Source organism: Pan troglodytes, chromosome 8 (assembly GCF_028858775.2).
Source record: "Pan troglodytes isolate AG18354 chromosome 8, NHGRI_mPanTro3-v2.0_pri, whole genome shotgun sequence".
Lineage (NCBI taxonomy): Eukaryota > Metazoa > Chordata > Mammalia > Primates > Hominidae > Pan > Pan troglodytes.
The window spans coordinates 45,674,308-45,695,382 of NC_072406.2; the positions used below are offsets into that span (position 1 = coordinate 45,674,308).

At 41.5% G+C, this 21,075-nt stretch overlaps 1 protein-coding gene across 31 annotated transcripts in view; it reads left to right on the forward strand.

The window, feature by feature from the left end:
* CCDC7 (coiled-coil domain containing 7) overlaps positions 1 to 21,075 on the forward strand; it is a 411,675-nt gene that overhangs the window by 251,291 nt on the left and 139,309 nt on the right. For 30 of the 31 annotated variants that reach the window (XM_063781580.1, XM_063781581.1, XM_063781579.1 and 27 more), the window contains one exon: positions 7,754 to 7,864. The exons of the other annotated variant lie outside the window; for it this stretch is intronic. In XM_063781580.1, coding sequence (XP_063637650.1) covers positions 7,754 to 7,864 — 111 coding nt within the window. The remainder of the gene's footprint in view (positions 1 to 7,753; positions 7,865 to 21,075) is intronic. 31 annotated transcript variants of the gene reach the window in all.

The window sequence follows — 21,075 nt, forward strand, 5'->3', positions numbered from 1 at the left end:
CTTGGTTTTCAGCTCCATCAGGTCCTTTAAGGACCTCTATGCATTGGTTATTCTAGTTAGCCATTCGTCTAATTTTTTTTCAAGGTTTTTAACTTCTTTGCCATGGGTTCGAACTTCCTCCTTTAGCTCTGAGTAGTTTGATCATCTGAAGCCTTCTTCTCTCAACTCGTCAAAGTCATTCTCCACCCAGCTTTGTTCCATTGCTGGCGAGCAGCTGCGTTCCTTTGGAGGAGGAGAGGTGCTCTGATTTTTAGAATTTTCTGTTTTTCTGCTCTGTTTTTTCCCCATCTTTGTTATCTACCTTTGGTCTTTGAGGATGGCGACATACAGATGGGGTTTTGGTATGGATGTCCTTTCTGTTTGTTAGTTTTCCTTCCAACAGCCAGGACCCTCAGCTGCAGGTCTGTTGGAGTTTGCCGGAGGTCCACTCCAGGCCCTGTTTGCTTGGGTGTCAGCAGCGGAAGCTGCAGAACAGTGGATATTGGTGATCAGCAAATGTTGCTGCCTGATCGTTCCTCTGGAAGTTTTGTCTTAGAGGAGTACCCAGCTGTGTGAGGTGTCAGTTTTTCCCTACTGGGGGGTGCCTCCCATTTAGGCTACCCAGGGGTCAGGGACCCACTTGAGGAGGCAGTCTGTCCATTCTCAGATCTGAAACTCCATGCTGGGAGAACCACTACTCTCTTCACAGTTGTCAGACAGGGACATTTAAGTCTGCAGAGGTTTCTACTGCCTTTTGTTTGGGTATGCCCTGCCCCCAGAGGTGGATTCTACTGAGGCAGGCAGGCCTCCTTGAGCTGTGGTGGGCTCCACCCAGTTCGAACTTCCCAGCCGCTTTGTTTAGCTACTCAAGCCTCAGCAATGGCAGGCGCCCTTCCCCCAGCCTCTCTGCTGCCTTGCAGTTTGATCTCAGACTGCTGTGCTAGCAATGAGTGACGCTCCGTCAGTCAGTGTAGCACTCTCCGAGCCAGGCGCAGGATATATTCTCCTGGTGTGCCGTTTGCTAAGACTGTTGGAAAAGCGCAGTATTAGGTTGGGAGTGACTCGATTTTCCAGGTGCCATCTGTCACACCTTTCCTTGGGTAGGAAAGGGAATTCCCTGACCCCTTGCAGTTCCTTGGTGAGGCGATGCCTCGCCCTGCTTCGGGTCCCGCTCAGTGTGCCGCACCCGCTGTCCTGCACCCACTGTCCGACAATGCCCAGTGAGATGAACCCGGCACCTCAGTTGGAAATGCAGAAATCATTCGTGTTCTGCGTTGCTCATGCTGGGAGCTGTAGACTGGAGCTGTTCCTATTCGGCCATCTTGGCTCCCCAATACTAAACATTCTTATAGAAAAGAATTTTCAACCCACAATTACATATCCATCCAAACTAAGCTTCATAAGTGAAGGAGAAATAAAATCCTTTACAGACAAGCAAGTGCTGAGAGATTTTGTCGCCACCAGGCCTGCCTTACAAAAGCTCCTGAAGGAAGCACTAAACATGGAAAGGAACAACTGGTACCATCCACTGCAAAAAACATGCCAAATTGTAAAGACCATCGATGCTAGGAAGAAACTGCATCAACTAACGAGCAAAAGAACCAGCTAACATCAAAATGACAGGATCAAATTCACACATAACAATATTAAACTTAAATGTAAATGGGCTAAATGCCCCAATTAAAAGACACAGACTGACAAGTTGGATAAAGAGTCAAGACCCATCTGTGTGCTATATTCAGGAGACCCATCTCATGTGCAGAGGCACACATAGGCTCAAAATAAAGGGATGGAGGAAGATCTACCAAGAAAATGGAAAACAAAAAAAGGCAGAGGTTGCCATCCTAGTCTGTTAAAACAGACTTTAAACCAACAAAGATCAAAAGAGACAAAGAAGGGCATTACATAATGGTAAAGGGATCAATTCAACAAGAAGAGCTAACTATTCTAAATATGTATGCACCCAATACAGGAGCACCCAGATTCATAAAGAAAGCCCTTAGAGACCTACAAAGAGACTTAGACTCCCACACAATAATAAATGGGAGACTTTAACACCCCACTGTCAACATTAGACAGATCAACGAGACAGAAAGTTAACAAGGATATCCAGGTCTTGAACTCAGCTCTGCACCAAGCGGACCTGCTGGACATCTACAGAACTTTCCACCACAAATCAACAGAATATGTATTCCTCTCAGCACCACATCACACTTATTCCAAAATTGACTACATAGTTGGAAGTAAAGCACTCCTCAGCAAATGTAAAAGCAAAGAAATTATAACAAACTGTCTCTCAGACCACAGTGCAATCAAATTAGAACTCGGGATTGAGAAACTCATTCAAAACTGCTCAACTATAGGGAAACTGAACAACCTGCTCCTGAATGACTACTGGGTAAATAATGAAATGAAGGCAGAAATAAATATGTTCTTTGAAACCAATGAGAACAAAGACACAACATACTGGAATCTCTGGGACACATTTAAAGCAGTATGTAGAGGGAAATTTATAGCACTAAATGCCCACAAGAGAAAGCAGGAAAGATCTAAAATCGATACCCTAACATCACAATTAAAAGAACTAGAAAAGCGAGAGCAAACACATTCAAAAGCTAGCAAAAAGCAGGAAATAACTAAGATCAGAGCAGAACTGAAGGAGATAGAGACACAAAAAACCCTTCAAAAAATCAATTAATCCACGAACTAGTTTTTTGAAAAAGTCAACAGGATAGATGGCTAGCAAGACTAATAAAGAAGAAAAGAGGGAAGAATCAAATAGATGCAATAAAAAATGATAAAGGGGATACCACCCATTACCCACAGAAATACAAATTACCATCAGAGAATACTATAAACACCTCTACACAACTAAACTAGAAAATCTAGAAGAAATGGATAAATTCCTGGACACATATGCCCTCCAAAGACTAAACCAGGAAGAAGTTGAATCCCTGAATAGACCAATAACAGGCTCTGAAATAGCGGCAATAATTAATAGCTTACCAACCAAAAAAGGTCCAGGACCTGATGGATTCACAGCCGAATTCTACCAGAGGTACAAAGAGGAGCTGATACCATTCCTTGTGAAATTATTCCAATCAGTAGAAAAAGAGGGAATCCTCCCCAACTCATTTTATGAGGCCAGCATCATCCTGATACCAAAGCCTGGCAGAGACACAACAAAAGAAGAGAATTTTAGACCAATATCCCTGATGAACATCGATTGGAAAATCCTCAATAAAATACTGGCAAACAGAATCCAGCAGGGTATCATAAAGCTTATCCACCATTGCTAAGCCGGCTTCATCCCTGGAATGCAAGGCTGGTTCAACATACACAAATCAATAAATGTAATCCATCATATAAACAGAACCAAAGTCAAGAACCACATGATTGTGTCAATAGATGCAGAAAAGGTCTTTGAGAAAATTCAACAGTAGTTCATGCTAAAGACTCTCAATAAATTAGGTACTGATGGGACGTATCTCAAAATAGTAAGAGCTCTCTATGACAAACCCACAGCCAATATCATACTGAATGGGCAAAAACTGGAAGCATTCCCTTTGAAAACTGGCACAAGACAGGGATGCCCTCTCTCACCACTCCTATTCAACATAGTATTGGAAGTTCTGGCCTGGGCAATCAGGCAGGAGAAGGAAATAAAAGGTATTCAATTAGGAAAAGAGGAAGACAAATTATCCCTGTTTGCAGATGACATGATTGTATATTTAGAAAACCCCATCGTCTCAGCCCAAAATCTCCTTAAGCTAATAAGCAACTTCAGCACAGTCTCAGGATACAAAATCAATGTGCAAAAATCACAAACATTCCTACACACCAATAACAGACAAACAGGGAGCCAAATCATGAATGAACTCCCATTCACAATTGCTTCAAAGAGAATAAAATACCTAAGAATTTAACTTACAAGGGATGTGAAGGACCTCTTCAAGGAGAAGTACAAACCACTGCTAAATGAAATAAAAGAGGACACAAACAAATGGAAGACCATTCCATGCTCATGGATAGGAAGAATCAATATCGTGAAAATGGCCATGCTGTCCAAGGTAATTTATAGATTCAATGCCATTCCCATCAAGCTACCAATGACTTTCTTCATAGAATTGGAAAAAACTACTTTAAAGTCCATGTGGAACCAAAAAAGAGCCCGCATTGCCAAGACAATCCTAAGCCAAAAGAACAAAGCTGGAGGCATCACGCTACCTGACTTCAAACTATGCTACAAGGCTACAGTAACCAAAAGAGCATAGTACTGGTACCAAAACAGAGATATAGACCAATGGAAAAGAATAGAGCCCTCAGAAATAATACCACACATCTACACCCATCTGATCTTTGACAAACCTGACAAAAACAAGCAATGGGGAAAGGATTCCCTATTTAATAAATGGTGCTGGGAAAACTGGCTAGCCATATGTAGAAAGCTGAATCTGGATCCCTTCCTTACACCTTATACAAAAATTAATTCACGATGGATTAAAGACTTAAATGTTAGACCTAAAACCATAAAAACCCTAGAAGAAAACCTAGGCAATACCTTTCAGATCATAAGCATGGGCAAAAACTTCATGACTAGAACACCAAAAGCAATGGCAATGAAAGCCAAAATAGACAAATGGGATCTAATTAAACTGAAGAGCTTCTGCACAGCAAAATAAACTACCATCAGAGTGAACAGGCAACCTACAGAATGGGAGAAAATTTTTGCAATCTACCCATGTGACAAAGGGCTAATATCCAGAATCTACAAGAACTTAAAAAATTTACAAGAAAAAATCAAACAACCCCATCAAAAAGTGGGCAAAGCATATGAACAGACACTTCTCAAAAGAAGACATTTATGCAGCCAACAGACACATGAAAAAATGCTCATCATCACTGGCCATCAGAGAAATGCAAATCAAAACCACAATGAGATACCATCTCACACCACTTAGAATGTTGATCATTAAAAAGTCAGAAAACAACAGGTGCTGGAGAGGATGTGGAGAAATAGGAACACTTTTACACTGCTGATGGGACTGTAAACTAGTTCAACCATTGTGGAAGACAGTGTGCCAATTCCTCAAGCATCTAGAACTAGAAATACCATTTGACCCAGCACTCCCATTACTGGGTATATACCCAAAGGATTATAAATCATGCTACCATAAAGACAACATGCACACGTATGTTTATTGCAGCATTATTCACAGTAGCAAAGACTTGGAACCAACCCAAATGTCCATCAGTGATAGACTGGATTAAGAAAATGTGGTACATATATACCATGGAATACTATGCAGCCATAAAAAAGGATGAGTTCATGTCCTTTGTAGGGACGTGGATGAAGCTGGAAACCATCATTCTCAGCAAACTATCGCAAGGATAAAAAACCAAACACCACATGTTCTCACTCATAGGTGGGAATTGAACAATGAGAACACTTGGACACAGGAAGGGGAACATCACACACCGAGGCCTTTCATGGGTGAGGGGAGGGGGGAGGGATAGCCTTAAGAGATATACCTAATGTAAATGACAAGTCAATTGGTGCAGCACATCAACATGGCACATGTATACATATGTAATAATCCTGCACATTATGCACATGTACCCTAGAACTTAAAGTATAATAAAATAAATAAATAAGAAAACCATAAAAATAAAACCTAGATCCTTCAGATGTGCAGTTTACCATAGGGTTTGTGTTCCTATGAAAATCTAATGCCACTGGTGATCTGACAGGAGGCAGAGCTCAGGCAGTAATGTGAATGATGGGGAGCAGTTGAAAATACAGATGAATCTTCGCTCACTCACCCACTGCTCACCTACTGCTGTGTGACCCAGTTTCTAACAGGCCAGAGACCAGTACTGGTCATGGCCTCGGTGCTGGGGACCCCAATCTAGATTATTTCACTAACCAATTTGCCTGACCTTAGAGGAGGATTAATTTTAATTTGGCTCCATAACCAGTAGGAGTGACACTTATAACCCTAGAAATCTGAGACTTGTTAAAAATCTTATCATTGACTGCTCTCACTCTCGTCATTGACTGCTCTCACTCTCAAGCAAGAGACCAAGAGATCACCAGTATGGTTTGCGGGTCTGTATAGCCAGATAAATCTGAAAATGTATTTTAGTCATAGGGAAGAGAGCATGGGTTTGCCAAAGTTGTCAGAACCCAAATAGAACCCAGTTGAAAAAGAAGGGCTTGGGTGTTCCCTTCTCATTCTCTGACTTTGCTTATCCTCCTTGAGCAAAACCTGTCATGACACTCTAAAGGAGGGGTTTTATAGTGACACAGCCCACAAGGTACCCCTAAGTTAGTTTACCAAGATTACCTCTTTCATCATGCAGGCAAATAATCCATGCCTCTAAATTCTCCTAGATCACACAGGAAAGCAATCCCAAAGGGCTCTCCATTCGTTTTATTTAAACCATGAGTCTCAATCCCTTGCTGGGTCATAAGCTGTCTGTCATTGCCTGGTACCTCTTTAGAACTAAGAGCTGTTATTGATGCAAATCAGCTCGCAGGTTCTCTGAAAACTTTCAGTCTCATCTGCAGGGGACAATAGCAGTGGCCAAGGAATTGCTTCTCTAGCTTTCTCAGAGGCCGTCTGTTGGATCTCTAATTTGCCCCACCAGGCATCTTTGCCTGAGAGTCTAGGCCTAAAGAGGAGGACCACTGGTGTCCCTCGGAACCAAAAAGCTTATGTAAACAATCTGCTAGCACTCTCTGAGAGTGCCCCATGGTGTTGGACAGCACTTTCTAAGACCCACTGATAGGGCTGGCAGAGTGCACCATGGGACAGTCAGACTCTTGCAAATGATCCACTAGTATCCCCCAAGAGGTCTCAACTCTAGCATCTCCCACAAATGCCCTGGGGATCTGCATGTTTTTTGCTTTTCCAGAAAGGCATTGTGCTTAATTGACCACCCTGCTCACAGCCATTTGTTACCAGGGGAGCTGCCAAGTGTGAAGGTGGTCAATTAAGAGAGCAAGCGAGATTGAAGGTAACAATTAAGCCTTTATTCACTTACTGCAACAACATAAGCAAGAGTGTAAACATGGAAGGTCACTGACTCCATTAATGTTACATTTTCCCACAAAAAGACATTGGGCTAAGGTAGGATGTATCAGCATAGATGGGAGGGTAACTTCTCACTGTATGTACAGCCATGTGTACCATATCATAAACCATATATATTCATCCACACATAGATACACATAATTATATACCATAATTGATATTATACCATTGTTTCTGGTGTGTGTGTATATATATATAAATATATATATATACATACATATACATGTATATATGCATGTGTGTATATATATACATATAACTGTGTGTGTGTGTATATATATTTGTTCATTCAACCAGTCTCCTGTGCTTAAAAATCTCAATGGTTTTGAATACTTTGCAATTACAAATAATGCTGTAATGAATGACCTTGAGCATATGCATTTTCATTGTTTGGTCTATGATTATGTATTAACCTAAAGTATAAATAACTTAAGGAAAGTAGAGACTAATATAAAACACATTTAATATCTAGGAATATTTATGAAATAATAATACATCTTCAACATACATTGAAACTTTTCTCACCATTTTCATGTCAGAGCTAGCATTAAGGTAGTTTACTTATAACTTTGTAAGATGAAAGAAAATGTTGCTTCCACTTGTTATAAATTTGAACTCTAGGATTTCATAGTAGATTTGTTTTTCTAGTAAGGGACTAAATTTCTCTCTTAACATAGCTCATGATGAAGAATCAGGTGAAAATCCTATGCTTAAACATCAAGATTCAGTGTCAAAAATCCAAGTGCAATTAGAGATTCAAGAAACTTCTGAAGGAGAAGGACGTAGCAGTAAGTATAATGATGATAGCTATTTATATTATTTTAAATAAATCTCAAAAGAACTTTTTTCTTTGGTTCATACTTATGTATTTGAGAACATATATTTTATTGATAATTTATACTCTGTAAATACTCTAACATAACTCAAGAAAGAAAACAAAGATAATGATATGTTTTGGTTAGAATTTCTTGTTGTAATATTATTACACAACTTAATTTATGCTCTCAGTATCCATCTCAGGACAATAATAAGCCAATAATTGTCTCACAAAAGATGGGTACCTCTCATCTGCTGTTGGCCATTTATGGGCACCTCTGATCTGTTGTAGTCCCAACCAGTAGGCAGAAGTATTGCCGAGATCTGTAACTGAAGCAACAAATGGAAATCAGAGAGGTACAAGGGCAGCCAGGGTGGCCAGTAGAAGGATTTCCAGGGTATCATGCTGGTCAAGGCCCCATTCAAAGGTAGTGGTCTTTATGGTAACCTGATAGAGGATGCTGTCTGATCTCTGTGGCTTGAATGTGAGCATGGCAGCAGATGAATGGTCCCACTTATTGCTCACATTATTTTTACTTTTCGAGTCAGAGCTGGCCAAAAGCATTGACAATCATCATCTCTGGAATGGAACACCATAGCCTTTACAGATTACACCATAGTCTTTACAGATTACACCCAGGAATTTCACTTGGGTTTTAGGTCCTTGTGCCTTGTCCAATGATAATGGCACAGTACATGCTGCACGTGGGTGAACAGAGCATCTGGTTCCTTTTGGGTAGTGTCCTTGTCTGAGCTCACTAGGATGATTTCATAAACAGTGCGGAAAGTTAATGCTTCTTCCAGGAGTGGAACTTTGTCCAGGTCATAACCTATGCATTGATTACAGATAGTTGGGGAATTTTGGAAGCCTTGTGGAAAGATATTAGTGGTTTATTGTAACCTATCCTACATAATTCTAACTAATCCTGATCATCCTCTTGGAGAGGAATGCTGAAAGGACATTTGCTATGTCAATTGGTACATACCAAGTTCCTTCATCCTGGACAACAGCCTCTATAACTGTCACAATGTCAGGTTACCATTGGTGCCAAAGGTAGCACTTATGCTTTTTAGAACCCTTATCAGTACAGAGTTTAGGCACCTGAGGTCTTTCACATAGGCCAGATGGGTCTATTGAATACAGAAATAGTGTACAGATAGTTGGCTTCTTAAAGCTCGGCGATGAGGGAAATTATTCCCTTTTTTATCCCCAGAGTGTTAATACTGGTTTTGGTAGACATTGGTACTAGGTGCCAGTAGTTTGGTAGGTCATGATCTTCCACATATCCCACAAAATACCTGGACTGCAGCAAATCCCATCAGGAGGTGGGTGTAAATGCTAGTGTTGGTTCATATAGAAAATATATTTAACTAGTAATATATTCAGTAGTAGAGACCATGACAATAGGGGTTTATAGTGGCCCAAAGGGATCTACCCCATAGTTGGTTTAGAAAGAGGTCCTGTTTGTGGTGACCTCAGATTAAAAACTAGAAAGAATTATTTGTTTCCTCCTCGTCCTCATGTCAGGGATTGTGAGGATCACAGTAATTTGTTGACCAGTATCCAAAAGGCCCAAGAAATGTCATTTTTTCCCACCCCCACTTCAAACTTTGTCCTAGGTGTAGGTCCTCAGTTCCCCACTGGGGACCTAGGGACCTTGTACTAACCCCTAGTCATGCTTATTTGTGAAAGATGAGAGATCTGGGTAAAAGTAGGAAGGGTCTGTATGTTAGATCCCACAATGTGTCACTCTAAATTTCATAAGATTACTTCTTTCATCAAGGAAGCAAACTACTCAAGTCTCAAGATTCACTGAGAGGGTTAGAGAAAATAGCACTCATACTGTTCATAGTGGACATCACCATATGGACGTTAGTGCCTGGTGGGACCACCATGGCTCACTATCTGTTGGGGGGCCCATCAATCCTACTCCTTTGAGACCCTGTTGTTTGGTGACCAATCTCATAGATCTCCTCTAGAAGGCCATTGCCTGGATTGAGCAGCAGAGGGCACATGATTGCCATTTTTTTGCCACTCTTTCCATTGGCCAGTGTTTGCTCTCTGGGCAGCAGCCACATTTTCCATGCTCAAGATTTGCCAGTTAATATCTGGACTATATCTGATTGACATGACCTTAGGAGGAGGTTTGATAACCAGCAGAATTGAAATAACTGAATCTAGAAATCTGAGTCTGGTCAACAATCTTATCATCTGTTGTTTTCACTCTCACTGTGCAACCAAGGGACTATCAGGGTGGCTGGCCAGGATACTGTAAGAAGCCCTTTGTTGGTTCTCTAATTTGAACCACTGTGGGAGTTTGGTTAGAAAACTGGGGGCTATATTCCCAGGCAAGATGGCCAAATAGGAACAGCTCCAGTCTGCAGCTCCCAGTGATACCAATGCAGAAGGTGGGTGATTTCTGCATTTCCAACTGAGGTACTCGGTTCATCTCATTGGGACTGGTTAGAAAGTGGGTGCAGCTCAAGGAGGGCGAGCAGAAGCAGGGTGGGGCATTGCCTCACCCAGGAAGTGCAAGGGGTCAGGGAACTCCTTCCCCTAGCCAAGGGAAGCCGTGAGGGACTGTGCCATGAGGGACAGTGCCATCTGGCCCAGATACTATGCTTTTCCCACAGTCTTTGCATCACGCAGACCAGGAGATTCCTTTGGGTGCCTACACCACCAGGGCCCTAGGTTTCAAGCACAAAACTGGGCAGCTGTTTGGGCAGACACCAAGCTAGTTGCAGGAGTTTTTTTCATAACCCAATGGCACATGGAATGCCAGTGAGACAGAACCGTTCGCTCCCCTGGAAAGGGGGCTGAAGCCAGGGAGCTGAGTGGTCTTCCTCAGTGGATCCCACCCTCACAGAGCCCAGCTAAGATCCACTGGCTTGAAATTCTCGCAGCCAGCAGTCTGAAGTCAACCTGGGATGCTCAAGCTTGGTGGGGGGAGGGGCGTCGCCATTACTGAGGCTTGAGTAGGTGGTTTTCCCCTCACAGTGTAAACAAAGCTGCCGGGAAGTTCAAATTCGGTGCAGAACCCACCAAGGCGCAGCAAAGCCACTGTAGCCAGGCTGCCTTTCTAGATTCCTCCTCTCTGGGCAGGGCATCTCTGAAAGAAAGGCAGTAGCCCCAGCCAGGGGCTTATAGATAAAACTCCCATCTCCCTGGGACAGAGCATCTGGGGGAAGGGGTGGCTGTGGGCGCTGCTTCAGCAAACTTAAATGTTCCTGACTGCTGCCTTTGAAGAGAGCAGCAGATCTCCCACACAGTGCTCAAGCTCTGCTAAGGGACAGACTGCCTCCTCAAGTGGGTCCCTGACCCCAGTGCCTCCTGATTGGGAGACACCTCCCAGCAGGGGTCAACAGACACCTCATACAGGAGAGCTCCAGCTGGCATCTGGCCGGTGCCCCTCTGGGACAAAGCTTCCAGAGGAAAGAGCAGGCAGCAATCTTTACTGTTCTGCAGCCTCCGCTGGTGATACCCAGGCAAACAGGGTATGGAGTGGACCTCCAGCAAATTCCAGCAGACCTGCAGAAGAGGGGCCGGACTGTTAGAAGGAAAACTAACAAACAGAAAGCAATAGTATCAACATCAACAAAAAGGAAACCCATGCAAAAACCCCATCCAAGGGTCACCAACATCAAAGACCAAAGGTAGATAAATCCATGAAGATGAGTAAAAACCAGCACAAAAAGGCTGAAAATTCCAAATGCCAGAATGCCTCTTCTCCTCCAAAGGATCACAACACCTCATCAGCAAGGGAATAAAACAGGAGAGAGAATGAGTTTGACAAGCTGACAGAAGTAGGCTTCAGGAGGTGGGTAATAACAAACTCCTCTGAGCTAAAGGAGCATGTTCTAACCCAATGCAAGGAAGCTAAGAACCTTGGTAAAATGTCACAGGAACTGCTAACTAGAATAACCAGTTTAGAGAAGAACATAAATGACCGATGGAGCTGAAAAACACAGCACAAGAACTTTGTGAAGCATACACAAGTATCAATAGATGAATCAATCAAGTGGAAGAAAGGATATCCGAGATTGAAGATCAACTTGATGAAATAAAGCGTGAAGACAAGATTAGAGAAAACAGGATGAAAAGGAACTAAGAAAGCCTCTAAGAAATATGGGACTATGTGAAAAGACCAAACTTAACGATTCATTGGTGTACCTGAAAGAGACAGGGAGAATGAAACCAAGTTGGAAAACATGCTGCAGGATATTATCCAGGAGAACTTCCCCAAAATAGCAAGACAGGCCAATATTCAAATTCAGGAAATACAGAGAACACCACAAAGATACTCCCCGAGTAGAGCAACCCCAAGACACATAATTATCAGACTTACCAAGGTTGAAATGAAGGAAAAAATGTTAAGGGCAGCCAGAGAGAAAGGTCAGGTTACCCACAAAGGGAAGCCCATCAGACTAACAGCAGATCTCTCTGCAGAAGCCCTACAAACCAGAAGGGAGTGGGGGCCAACATTCAACATTCTTAAAGAATTTTCAACCCAGAATTTCATATCCAGCCAAACTAAGCTTCATAAGCAAAGGAGAAACAAAATCCATTACAGACAAGCAAATGCTGAGAGAGAATTTTCACCACAGGCCTGCCTTACAAGAGCTCCTGAAGGACGCACTAAATATGGAAAGGAAAAACTGGTAGCAGCCACTGCAAAAACATACCAAAATATGAAGACCAGTGACATTGTGAAGAAACTGCATCAACTAATGTGCAAAATAGCCAGTTAACATCATGATGACAGGATCAAATTCACACATAACAATCTTAACCTTAAATGTAAATGAGAAAATGCCCCAATTAAAAGACACAGACTGGCAAATTGGATAAAGAGTGAATACCCATTGGTGTGCTATATTCAGGAGATCCAATTCATATGCAGAGACACACATAGCCTCAAAATAATGGGATGGAGGAATATTTACCAAGCAAATGGAAAACAGAAAAACCCAGGGGTTGCAATCCTAGTCTCTAATAAAACAGATTTTAAACAAACAAAGATCAAAAAAGACAAAGAAGAGCATTACATAATGGCAAGGGGATCAATGCAACAAGAAGAGCTAACTATCCTAAATATATATGCGCCCAATACAGGAGCACCCAGATTCATAAAGAAAGTTCTTAGAGACTTAGACTCCCACACAATAATAGTGGGATACTTTAACATCCCACTGTCAATATTAGATCAATGAGACAGAAAATTAACAAGAATATTCAGGACTTGAACTCAGCTCTCCACCAAGTGGACCTAATAGACATCTACAGAACTCTCCACCCCAAATCAACAGAATATACACTCTTCTCAGCACCACATCGCACTTATTCTAAAATTGACCACATAATTGGAAGCAAATTATAACTCCTCAGCAAATGCAAAAGAATGGAAATCGTAACAATCTCTCAGACCACAGTGCAATCAAAGTAAAACTCAGGATTAAGAAATTCACTCAAATCAGACAACTACATGGAAACTGAACAACCTGCTCCTGAATGACTACTGGGTAAATAATGAAATGAAGGCAGAAATAAATAATTCTTTGAAACCAGTGAGAACAAAGACACAATGTACAAGAATCTCTGGAACACATTTAAAGCAGTGTGTAGAGATAAATTTATAGCACTAAATGCCCACATGAGAAAGTGGGAAAGACCTAAAATCCGTACCCTAACATCACAATTAACTACAGAAGGATGAGCAAATTCAAAAGCTAGCAGAAGGCAAGAAATAACTAAGATCGGAGCAGAACTGAAGGAGAGAGAGACAAGAAAAACCCTTCAAAAATCAATGAATTCAGGAGCTGTTTTTTTGAAAAATTTAACAAAATAGACCACGAGCCAGACTAATAAAGAGGAAACTAGAGAAGAATCAAATAGACACAATAAAAAATGATAAAGGGGATATCACCCCTGATCCCACAGAAATACAAACTACCATCAGAGAATACTATAAACACCTTTATGAAAATAAACTAGAAAATCTAGAAGAAATGGTTAAATTCCTGGACACATACACCTTTCCCAAGACTAAACCAGGAAGAAGTTGAATCCCTGAATAGACCAATAAGAAGTTCTGAAATTGAGGCAGTAATTAATAGCTTACCAACCAAAAAAAAAAAAAAAAAAAAAAAAAAAGCCCAGGGCCAGACAGATTCACAGCTAAATTCTACCAGAGGTATAATCAGGAGCTGGTACCATTTCTTCTGAAACTATTCCAAACAATAGAGAAAGAGGGGAATCTTCCCTACTCATTTTATGAGACCAGCAGCATCCTGATACCAAAACCTGGCAGAGACACAAAAACAACAACAAAAATTCAGGCCAATATCCCTGATGAACATCGATGCGAAAATTTTAAATAAAATACTGGCAAACAGAATCCAGCTGCACATTAAAAAGCTTATCCACCACGATCAGGTCAGCTTCATCCCTGGGATGCAAGGCTGGTTCAACATACGCAAATCAATAAATGTCATCAGTCACATAAACAGAACCAATGACAAAAACCACATGATTATCTCAATAGATGCAGAAAAGGCCTTTGAGAAAATTCATGGTAAAAACACTCAATAAACTAGGTTATGATGGGATGTATCTCAAAATAATAAGAGCTATTTATGACAAACCTACAGCCAATATCATACTGAGTGGGCAACAGCTGGAAGCATTCCCTTTGAAAACCGGCACACGACAAGGATGCCCTCTCTCACCACTCCTATTCAACATAGTATTGGAAGTTCTGGCCAGGGCAATTAGGGAAGAGAAAAAAATAAAAGATATTCAAATAGGATGAGAGGAAGTCAAATTGTCTCTGTTTGCAGATGACATGATTGCATATTTAGAAAACCCCATTGCCTCAGCCCAAAATCTCCTTAAGCTGATAAGCAACTTCAGCAAAGTCCCAGGATACAAAATTAATGTGCAAAAATCACAAGCATTCCTATACACCAATAATAGACAAACAGAGAGCCAAATCATGAATGAACTCCCATTCACAATTGTTACAAAGAAAATAAAATACCTAGGAATACAGCTTACAAGGGATGTAAAGGACCTCTTCAAGGAAAGCTACAAACCACTGCTCAAGGAAGTAAGAGAAGAGATAAACAAATGGAAGAACATTCCATGCTCATGGATAGGAATAATCAATATCGTGAAAATGGCCATACTACCCAAAATAATTTATAGATTCAATGCTATTCCCATCAAGCTATCATTGACTTTCTTCACAGAATTGGAAAAAACTACTTTAAATTTCATATGGAACCAAAAAAAGAGCCCGTATAGTCAAGACAATCCTAAGCAAAAAGAACAAAGCTGGAGGCATCACACTACCTGACTTCAAACTATACTACAAGGCTACAGTAAGCAAAGTCAATCTGAAGCCAAAAGAACAAAGCTGGAGGCATCACGCTACCTGACTTCCAACTATACTACAAGGCTACAGTAACCAAAACAGCATGGTACTGGTACCAAAACAGATATATAGACCAATGGAACAGAACAGAGGACTCAGAAATAATGTTACACATGTAGAACCATCTGATCTTTGACAAACCTGACAAAAGCAACGGAGAAAGGATTCCCTATTTAATAAATGGTGTTGGGAAAAGTGTCTAGCCATATGTAGAAAACTGAAACTGGACCCCTTCCTTACATCTTATACAAAAATTAACTCAAGATGGATTAAAGACTTAAACATAAGACCTAAAACCATAAAAACCCTAGAAGAAAACCTAGGCAATACCATTCAGGACATAGGCACGGGCAAAGACTTCATGACTAAACACCAAAGGCAATTGCAATAAAAGCCAAAATTGACAAATGAGATCTAATTAAACAAAGAGCTTCTGCACAGCAAAAGAAACTATCATCAGCATGAACAGGCAACCTATAGAATGGGAGAAAATTTTTGCAATCTATCCATCTGACAAAGGACTAATATCCAGAATCTACAAGGAACTTAAACAAATTTACAAGAAAAAAACAAACAACCTAATCAAAAAGTGGGTGAAGGATATGAACAGGCACTTTTCAAAAGAAGACATTATGCAGCCAACAAACGTGAATAAAAGCTCATCATCACTGGTCATTAGAGAAATGCAATTCAAAACCACAATGAGATACCATCTCACATCAATTAGAATGGTGATCATTAAAAAGTCAGGAAACATCAGATGCTGGAGAGGATGTGGAGAAATAGGAATGGTTTTACACTGTTGGTGGGAGTGTAAATTAGTTCAACCATTGTGGAAGACAGTGTGGCGATTCCTCAGGGATCTAGAACTAGAAATACCATTTGACCCAGCAATCCCATTACTTGGTATATACCCAAACGATTATAAATTATTATACTATAAAGACACATGCACACGTATGTTTATTGCGGCACTATTCACAATAGCAAAGACTTGGAACCAACCCAAATGCCCATCAATGATAGACTGGATAAAGAAAACATGACACATATACCCCGTGGAATACTATGCAGCCATAAAAAGGATGAGTTCGTGTCCTTTGCAGGGACATGGATGAAGCTGGAAACCATCATTCTCAGCAAACTAACAACACACAGCAACTAACACACAGCCAACTAACCAAACACTGCATGTTCTCTCTCATAAGTGGGAGTTGAACAATGAGAACATGTGGGCACAGGGAGTGGAACATCACACACTGGGGCCTGTTGGGGTAGGGGGTCAAGGGGAGGGATAGCATTAGGAGAAATACCTAACGTAGATGATGGGTTGATGGGTGCAGCAAACCATCATGGCACATGTATACCTATGTAACAAGCCTACATGTTCTGCACATGTATCCCAGAACTTAAAGTATAATTATAATTTAATAAAGACAACTGGGGGCTAAGGGAAGGATAACGATTCCCCTAAGAATATAGAATCTTATGTAAACATCCCTTAGAACTCTCTCAGAGCTGTCTGTGGCATTCAGTGCACTTTCTGAGACCCATTGGCATAGTTGATGACCCTCAGACTCTTGCAGATTATCTGTATGCACTACCTAAAAGTGCCCCAGAGGCTTTTCGGTATCTCCCCAAAATGCTCAGTAGTAGCTTCAGGAATTTTGGTTTATGATTGTGTAATCCCAGCACGTTGGGAGACCAAAGTGGGTGTATTGCTTGAGCTCAGGAGTTCAAGACCAGCCTGGACAACATGGCAAAACCCTGTGTCTACAAAAAAATGCAAAAATTAGCCATGCGTAGTGGCTCATGCCTATAGTCCCAGCTACTTGGGGGTGCTGAAATGGAGGATAGCTTGAGCCCAGGAGGTTGAGGCTATAGTGAGCTGTGTTCACACAACTGTGCTCCATTCTGGGTGACAAAGTGAAACCCTGACTCCAAAAGAAAAAAGAAGATATTTTATACTGTGAACTAATATGTAAATACCCCAAGATAACTTAAAAAATAGCCCAGAATTGGTGACCTTTATAACACTATTTCATGGCTATGAGTCATAGACTCAGTATCCACCAATGTCCAATAACAGGCCAAAATTTGTCTCATGAAGAATGTGTAGATTTCAGCTGATTTGGGGAGATTATGAATTCAAAAACCCAATGGACACCTCAGTCCTGCGTCAGTGTCTTTCTGCCGTAGGCTCTAATTGGTGAACAGAGAAGTTGCTGAGACCTATAACTCAAAGGCAAATGTGGATCACAAGGACTCAGGGTAAAGTTAGCAGCATGGCCCATTGGAAAGCCTCCAGGCAATCCTGTTGGTCAGAACACCACTCAAAAATGGCAGCCTTACTGGTAACATAATATATGGGTGTCATCTAGATTTCTGCTTGTGTGATGTGAATGTACTAGTAGCTGAATAGTCCCAGTAGTCCCTGGGACTTCTTTATATTTGTTGGGATAGAGTGGGCCAGAGGCTTGGCAATTGTCTCCTCTGGAATAAGACCTTATGCCCCTTTCTAGATCATACCCTGGAATTCACTTGGGTTTTAGGTCTTTGTACCTTGTCTGTATTCTTGGGCTAGCTGTGTTGCTGAATGTGGGTCAACAGGGCAACAGCTTTTGTTTGGTAGTGTCTGGGCCCACCAGGAAGATGTCTTCAATATAGTAGAAGGTTAGAACAGGGACATGGATATTGAAAAGAGTATACGAGATGTCAGTTGTTGTATATTAAGTTCCTTTGTCTTGGGCAGTAGCCTCTGTGACAGTCACAAAGTCAGTACTGCCAGTGCTTAGGGCTACACTAATGCAATGAACTACCAATAATCAATTGAATCTCTCTGTGTACCCAAGGCCAGTACACAGGCCCCATGGGGTTATTGAATGGAAAATTAGTCCCATAGAAAACTGGCTTTATTAAGCTCAGAAATGAAATAGTTATATCTTTTCTTCCCTAGTTCATGGATTTTTTTTGGTAGACAATAGCTTTAGGTACTATTAGTCAGGTAAATTCATGGTCCCCACATATCCCACCAAATGGCCCTAACTAGAGCAATTTTCTTTGGGGCTTGGGAATGAATGCAAGCAGGAATACACTAAAACAATATATCTATACTGTTATACATTCAGTAGTGGGGGCCATAACAATGGAGGTTTTAGTGGTCCAGTGGGACCCATGCATACTTTGTTACAGCAGCGATCTACTTCCCAGTGGTAGGGCTACCATTACAAAGTACCCACAAATTGGGTGGCTTCAACAACAAAAATTATAGTCAGTGGGCTAGAAGTCTGGGATCAAGGTGTTGACATTGTTGGTTCATTCTTGGAAAATCAATTCCATGCCTCTGCCTGAGCTCCTTGTGGGTTGCTATTTTTTACATTCCTTGGCTTCTGTATGCATCACCCCAATCTCTGCCTTCAATTTCACATGGCATTTTCCCAGTGTGTGTTGGTGCTCCAATTTTCTGTTTTTATAAGGACAACATTTATATTGAATTAGGGCCCACTCTAATGACCTCATTTTCATTAATCCCTGTAAAGTTCCTATTTCCAAATAAGATCACATTCTGAGATACTGAGGGTTAGGACTTCAACTTACTTGTTTTAGAGGGGCACAATTCAACCCATAACCCTCCCATCATAGTGTTAGGGATTATGGAGATCACAGTTGTGCACCAAATCCAAAAGGCCCAAGAAATGCAATGCTCCTCTATATCCCTATTGAACTTTTACCTTGTTATATGACCACCGTTCTTCATAGGGACATAGGGACCTTGGCCTGATCCTTAGTCTTGTTTAGTTTTGAAAGCTGAGACATCAGTTAAGAGTTGAATGGGAGTCTCCAGTTCACCTCCAGCTTCACTGGGAGGAGCAGAAGGAATAGCGCTTTATTAATCAGGATCCATTACTTCGTAGACCCTAGCAGACCACCCTGTAGGGCCCCATGGCTCACTACCTTGCCATGAGTTCCTTGGTGGGAGAGCCCATCAATTTCCTTAGAACCCACACTTAAGTAACTGGAATCAGCGATCTTGTTGTGAAAGTGCTTGCCCAGATGGTCCTGGAGAGAGTGCGTGATTACCAGTTTTACATCACTCTTTCTGCCAGCCAGTTGTTGCTATCTGTGCAGCAGCTACTTTTTCAATTCTGATACCGATTTGTCATCACTTAATATCTGGATTGTATCACAGACTGATCAGCATGGCCTTATGAGGAGGTTTAATTGAGTTCAGTAGCCAGTAGGAGTAAAACGAATGAACCTAAAAAACTGAGTCTTGTTAACAGTCTCATCTACCACTGGGGTGGCTAACAGGGAAGCTATATACGTTGGAAGAATAGTCCAACTATGTTTTTTAATATCAAGGAACTTATCATGTTGGACCAAATCTTTCTAAGCCCAAATAATATCCAGCTGAGGATGTAGATGGTTTTGGATGCTTGCAGCCTTCCTCCTCCTCTTTAGGCAAAGTGGCTGCTAATAGTATACTCTAAAAGTGGGGGTCTATAATGATACACCCCACAAGATGACACTCTCACTAAGTTTAACAAGATTTCCTTCTTCATCGTGGAGGTGAAAAACCCAAGTCTCTAAGATCACTTCAGATAGCTGGGTGAAGTAACTCCAAAGGGCTCTACATTCTTTTCCATTTTAGGCATGAGTCTCAACAATTTGCTGCATCGCAGGCTATCTTTCAGTGTCAGAGACATGCTTAGAGCTAACACTAGTAACTGGGTGCAACTCAGCAACTCAGGGTCTCTGGTGACTTTTGTTGCCATTGCCTCCGAGATTGTATTACTAGGTAGGGATTGCTTCCCCAGCTTTCCTAGAGTCTCTCTTTTGGATTTATAATTTAACCCACCAAGCAAGCTCAGCCAGGGAATTGGAAGCTAAAAGGAAGGATCATTAGTTCTCCCTGAGACCTGAAAAGTGTATATATACAATCACTAGCATTCCCCAAAAGCACTCCCAGGGCCCACAAAATACTTCCTGAGACACATTGTCATGGCTGGTGAAGTGCTCTATGGGACTCCCAGACTCTTGCAAAGGATTCATTGGCATCATCCATGAGTGTCCCATGCATTTCTCTAACATCTCCCAAAAAATTTCCATGGGATCCTCGGGGTTCTTTTCTTTTCTAGAAAGGCAGTGTATTTACTGGTCAGCTCTGCTCACTGCACCACTTTGTCGGAGAGAGAGCTGCCAGTTGTTGAGTTGATCAATTAATATAACAAGTCAAACTGAAAGGAATAATTAAGCCTTTTTTCAGATACTATGATAACATAAGCAAGAGTCTACACAGGAAAGGGCCCAGCTTCATCAGAATTCCACTTTTCCCCATTAAAGGCACCAGGTGAGTGGCAGATGTTTCATTTAAAAATGGGGGATCATTTCACTGCCATGGGAACCCCAAATGAAAAGCTCTTGCCATTATATAGATGTGGCATTTGGAGAGGACCAGGAGTGGAAAAGTACTGAACACTTTCAGAAGAAAGAAAATTGTCTTCAAGGCTCCCCAGCAAGGTCATCTAACCAGAGTCCTCAATAATACAGTACCTTAGTCAAGCTCTCTACTCCCTCACAAGAAGGACTCCAGATGGAGGGTTCCTGAGCTAGGTGTGCAGATATGAGTAAGAGCATGGTTGGCCTGGAGAGATCTGAACCCATACCTGCACATCCCTACGGAGATCACAGTGCACTGGCTGTATGTTACATCCAGTGTGGGATGGAAAGCTGTCTTCCATAACTGCCAG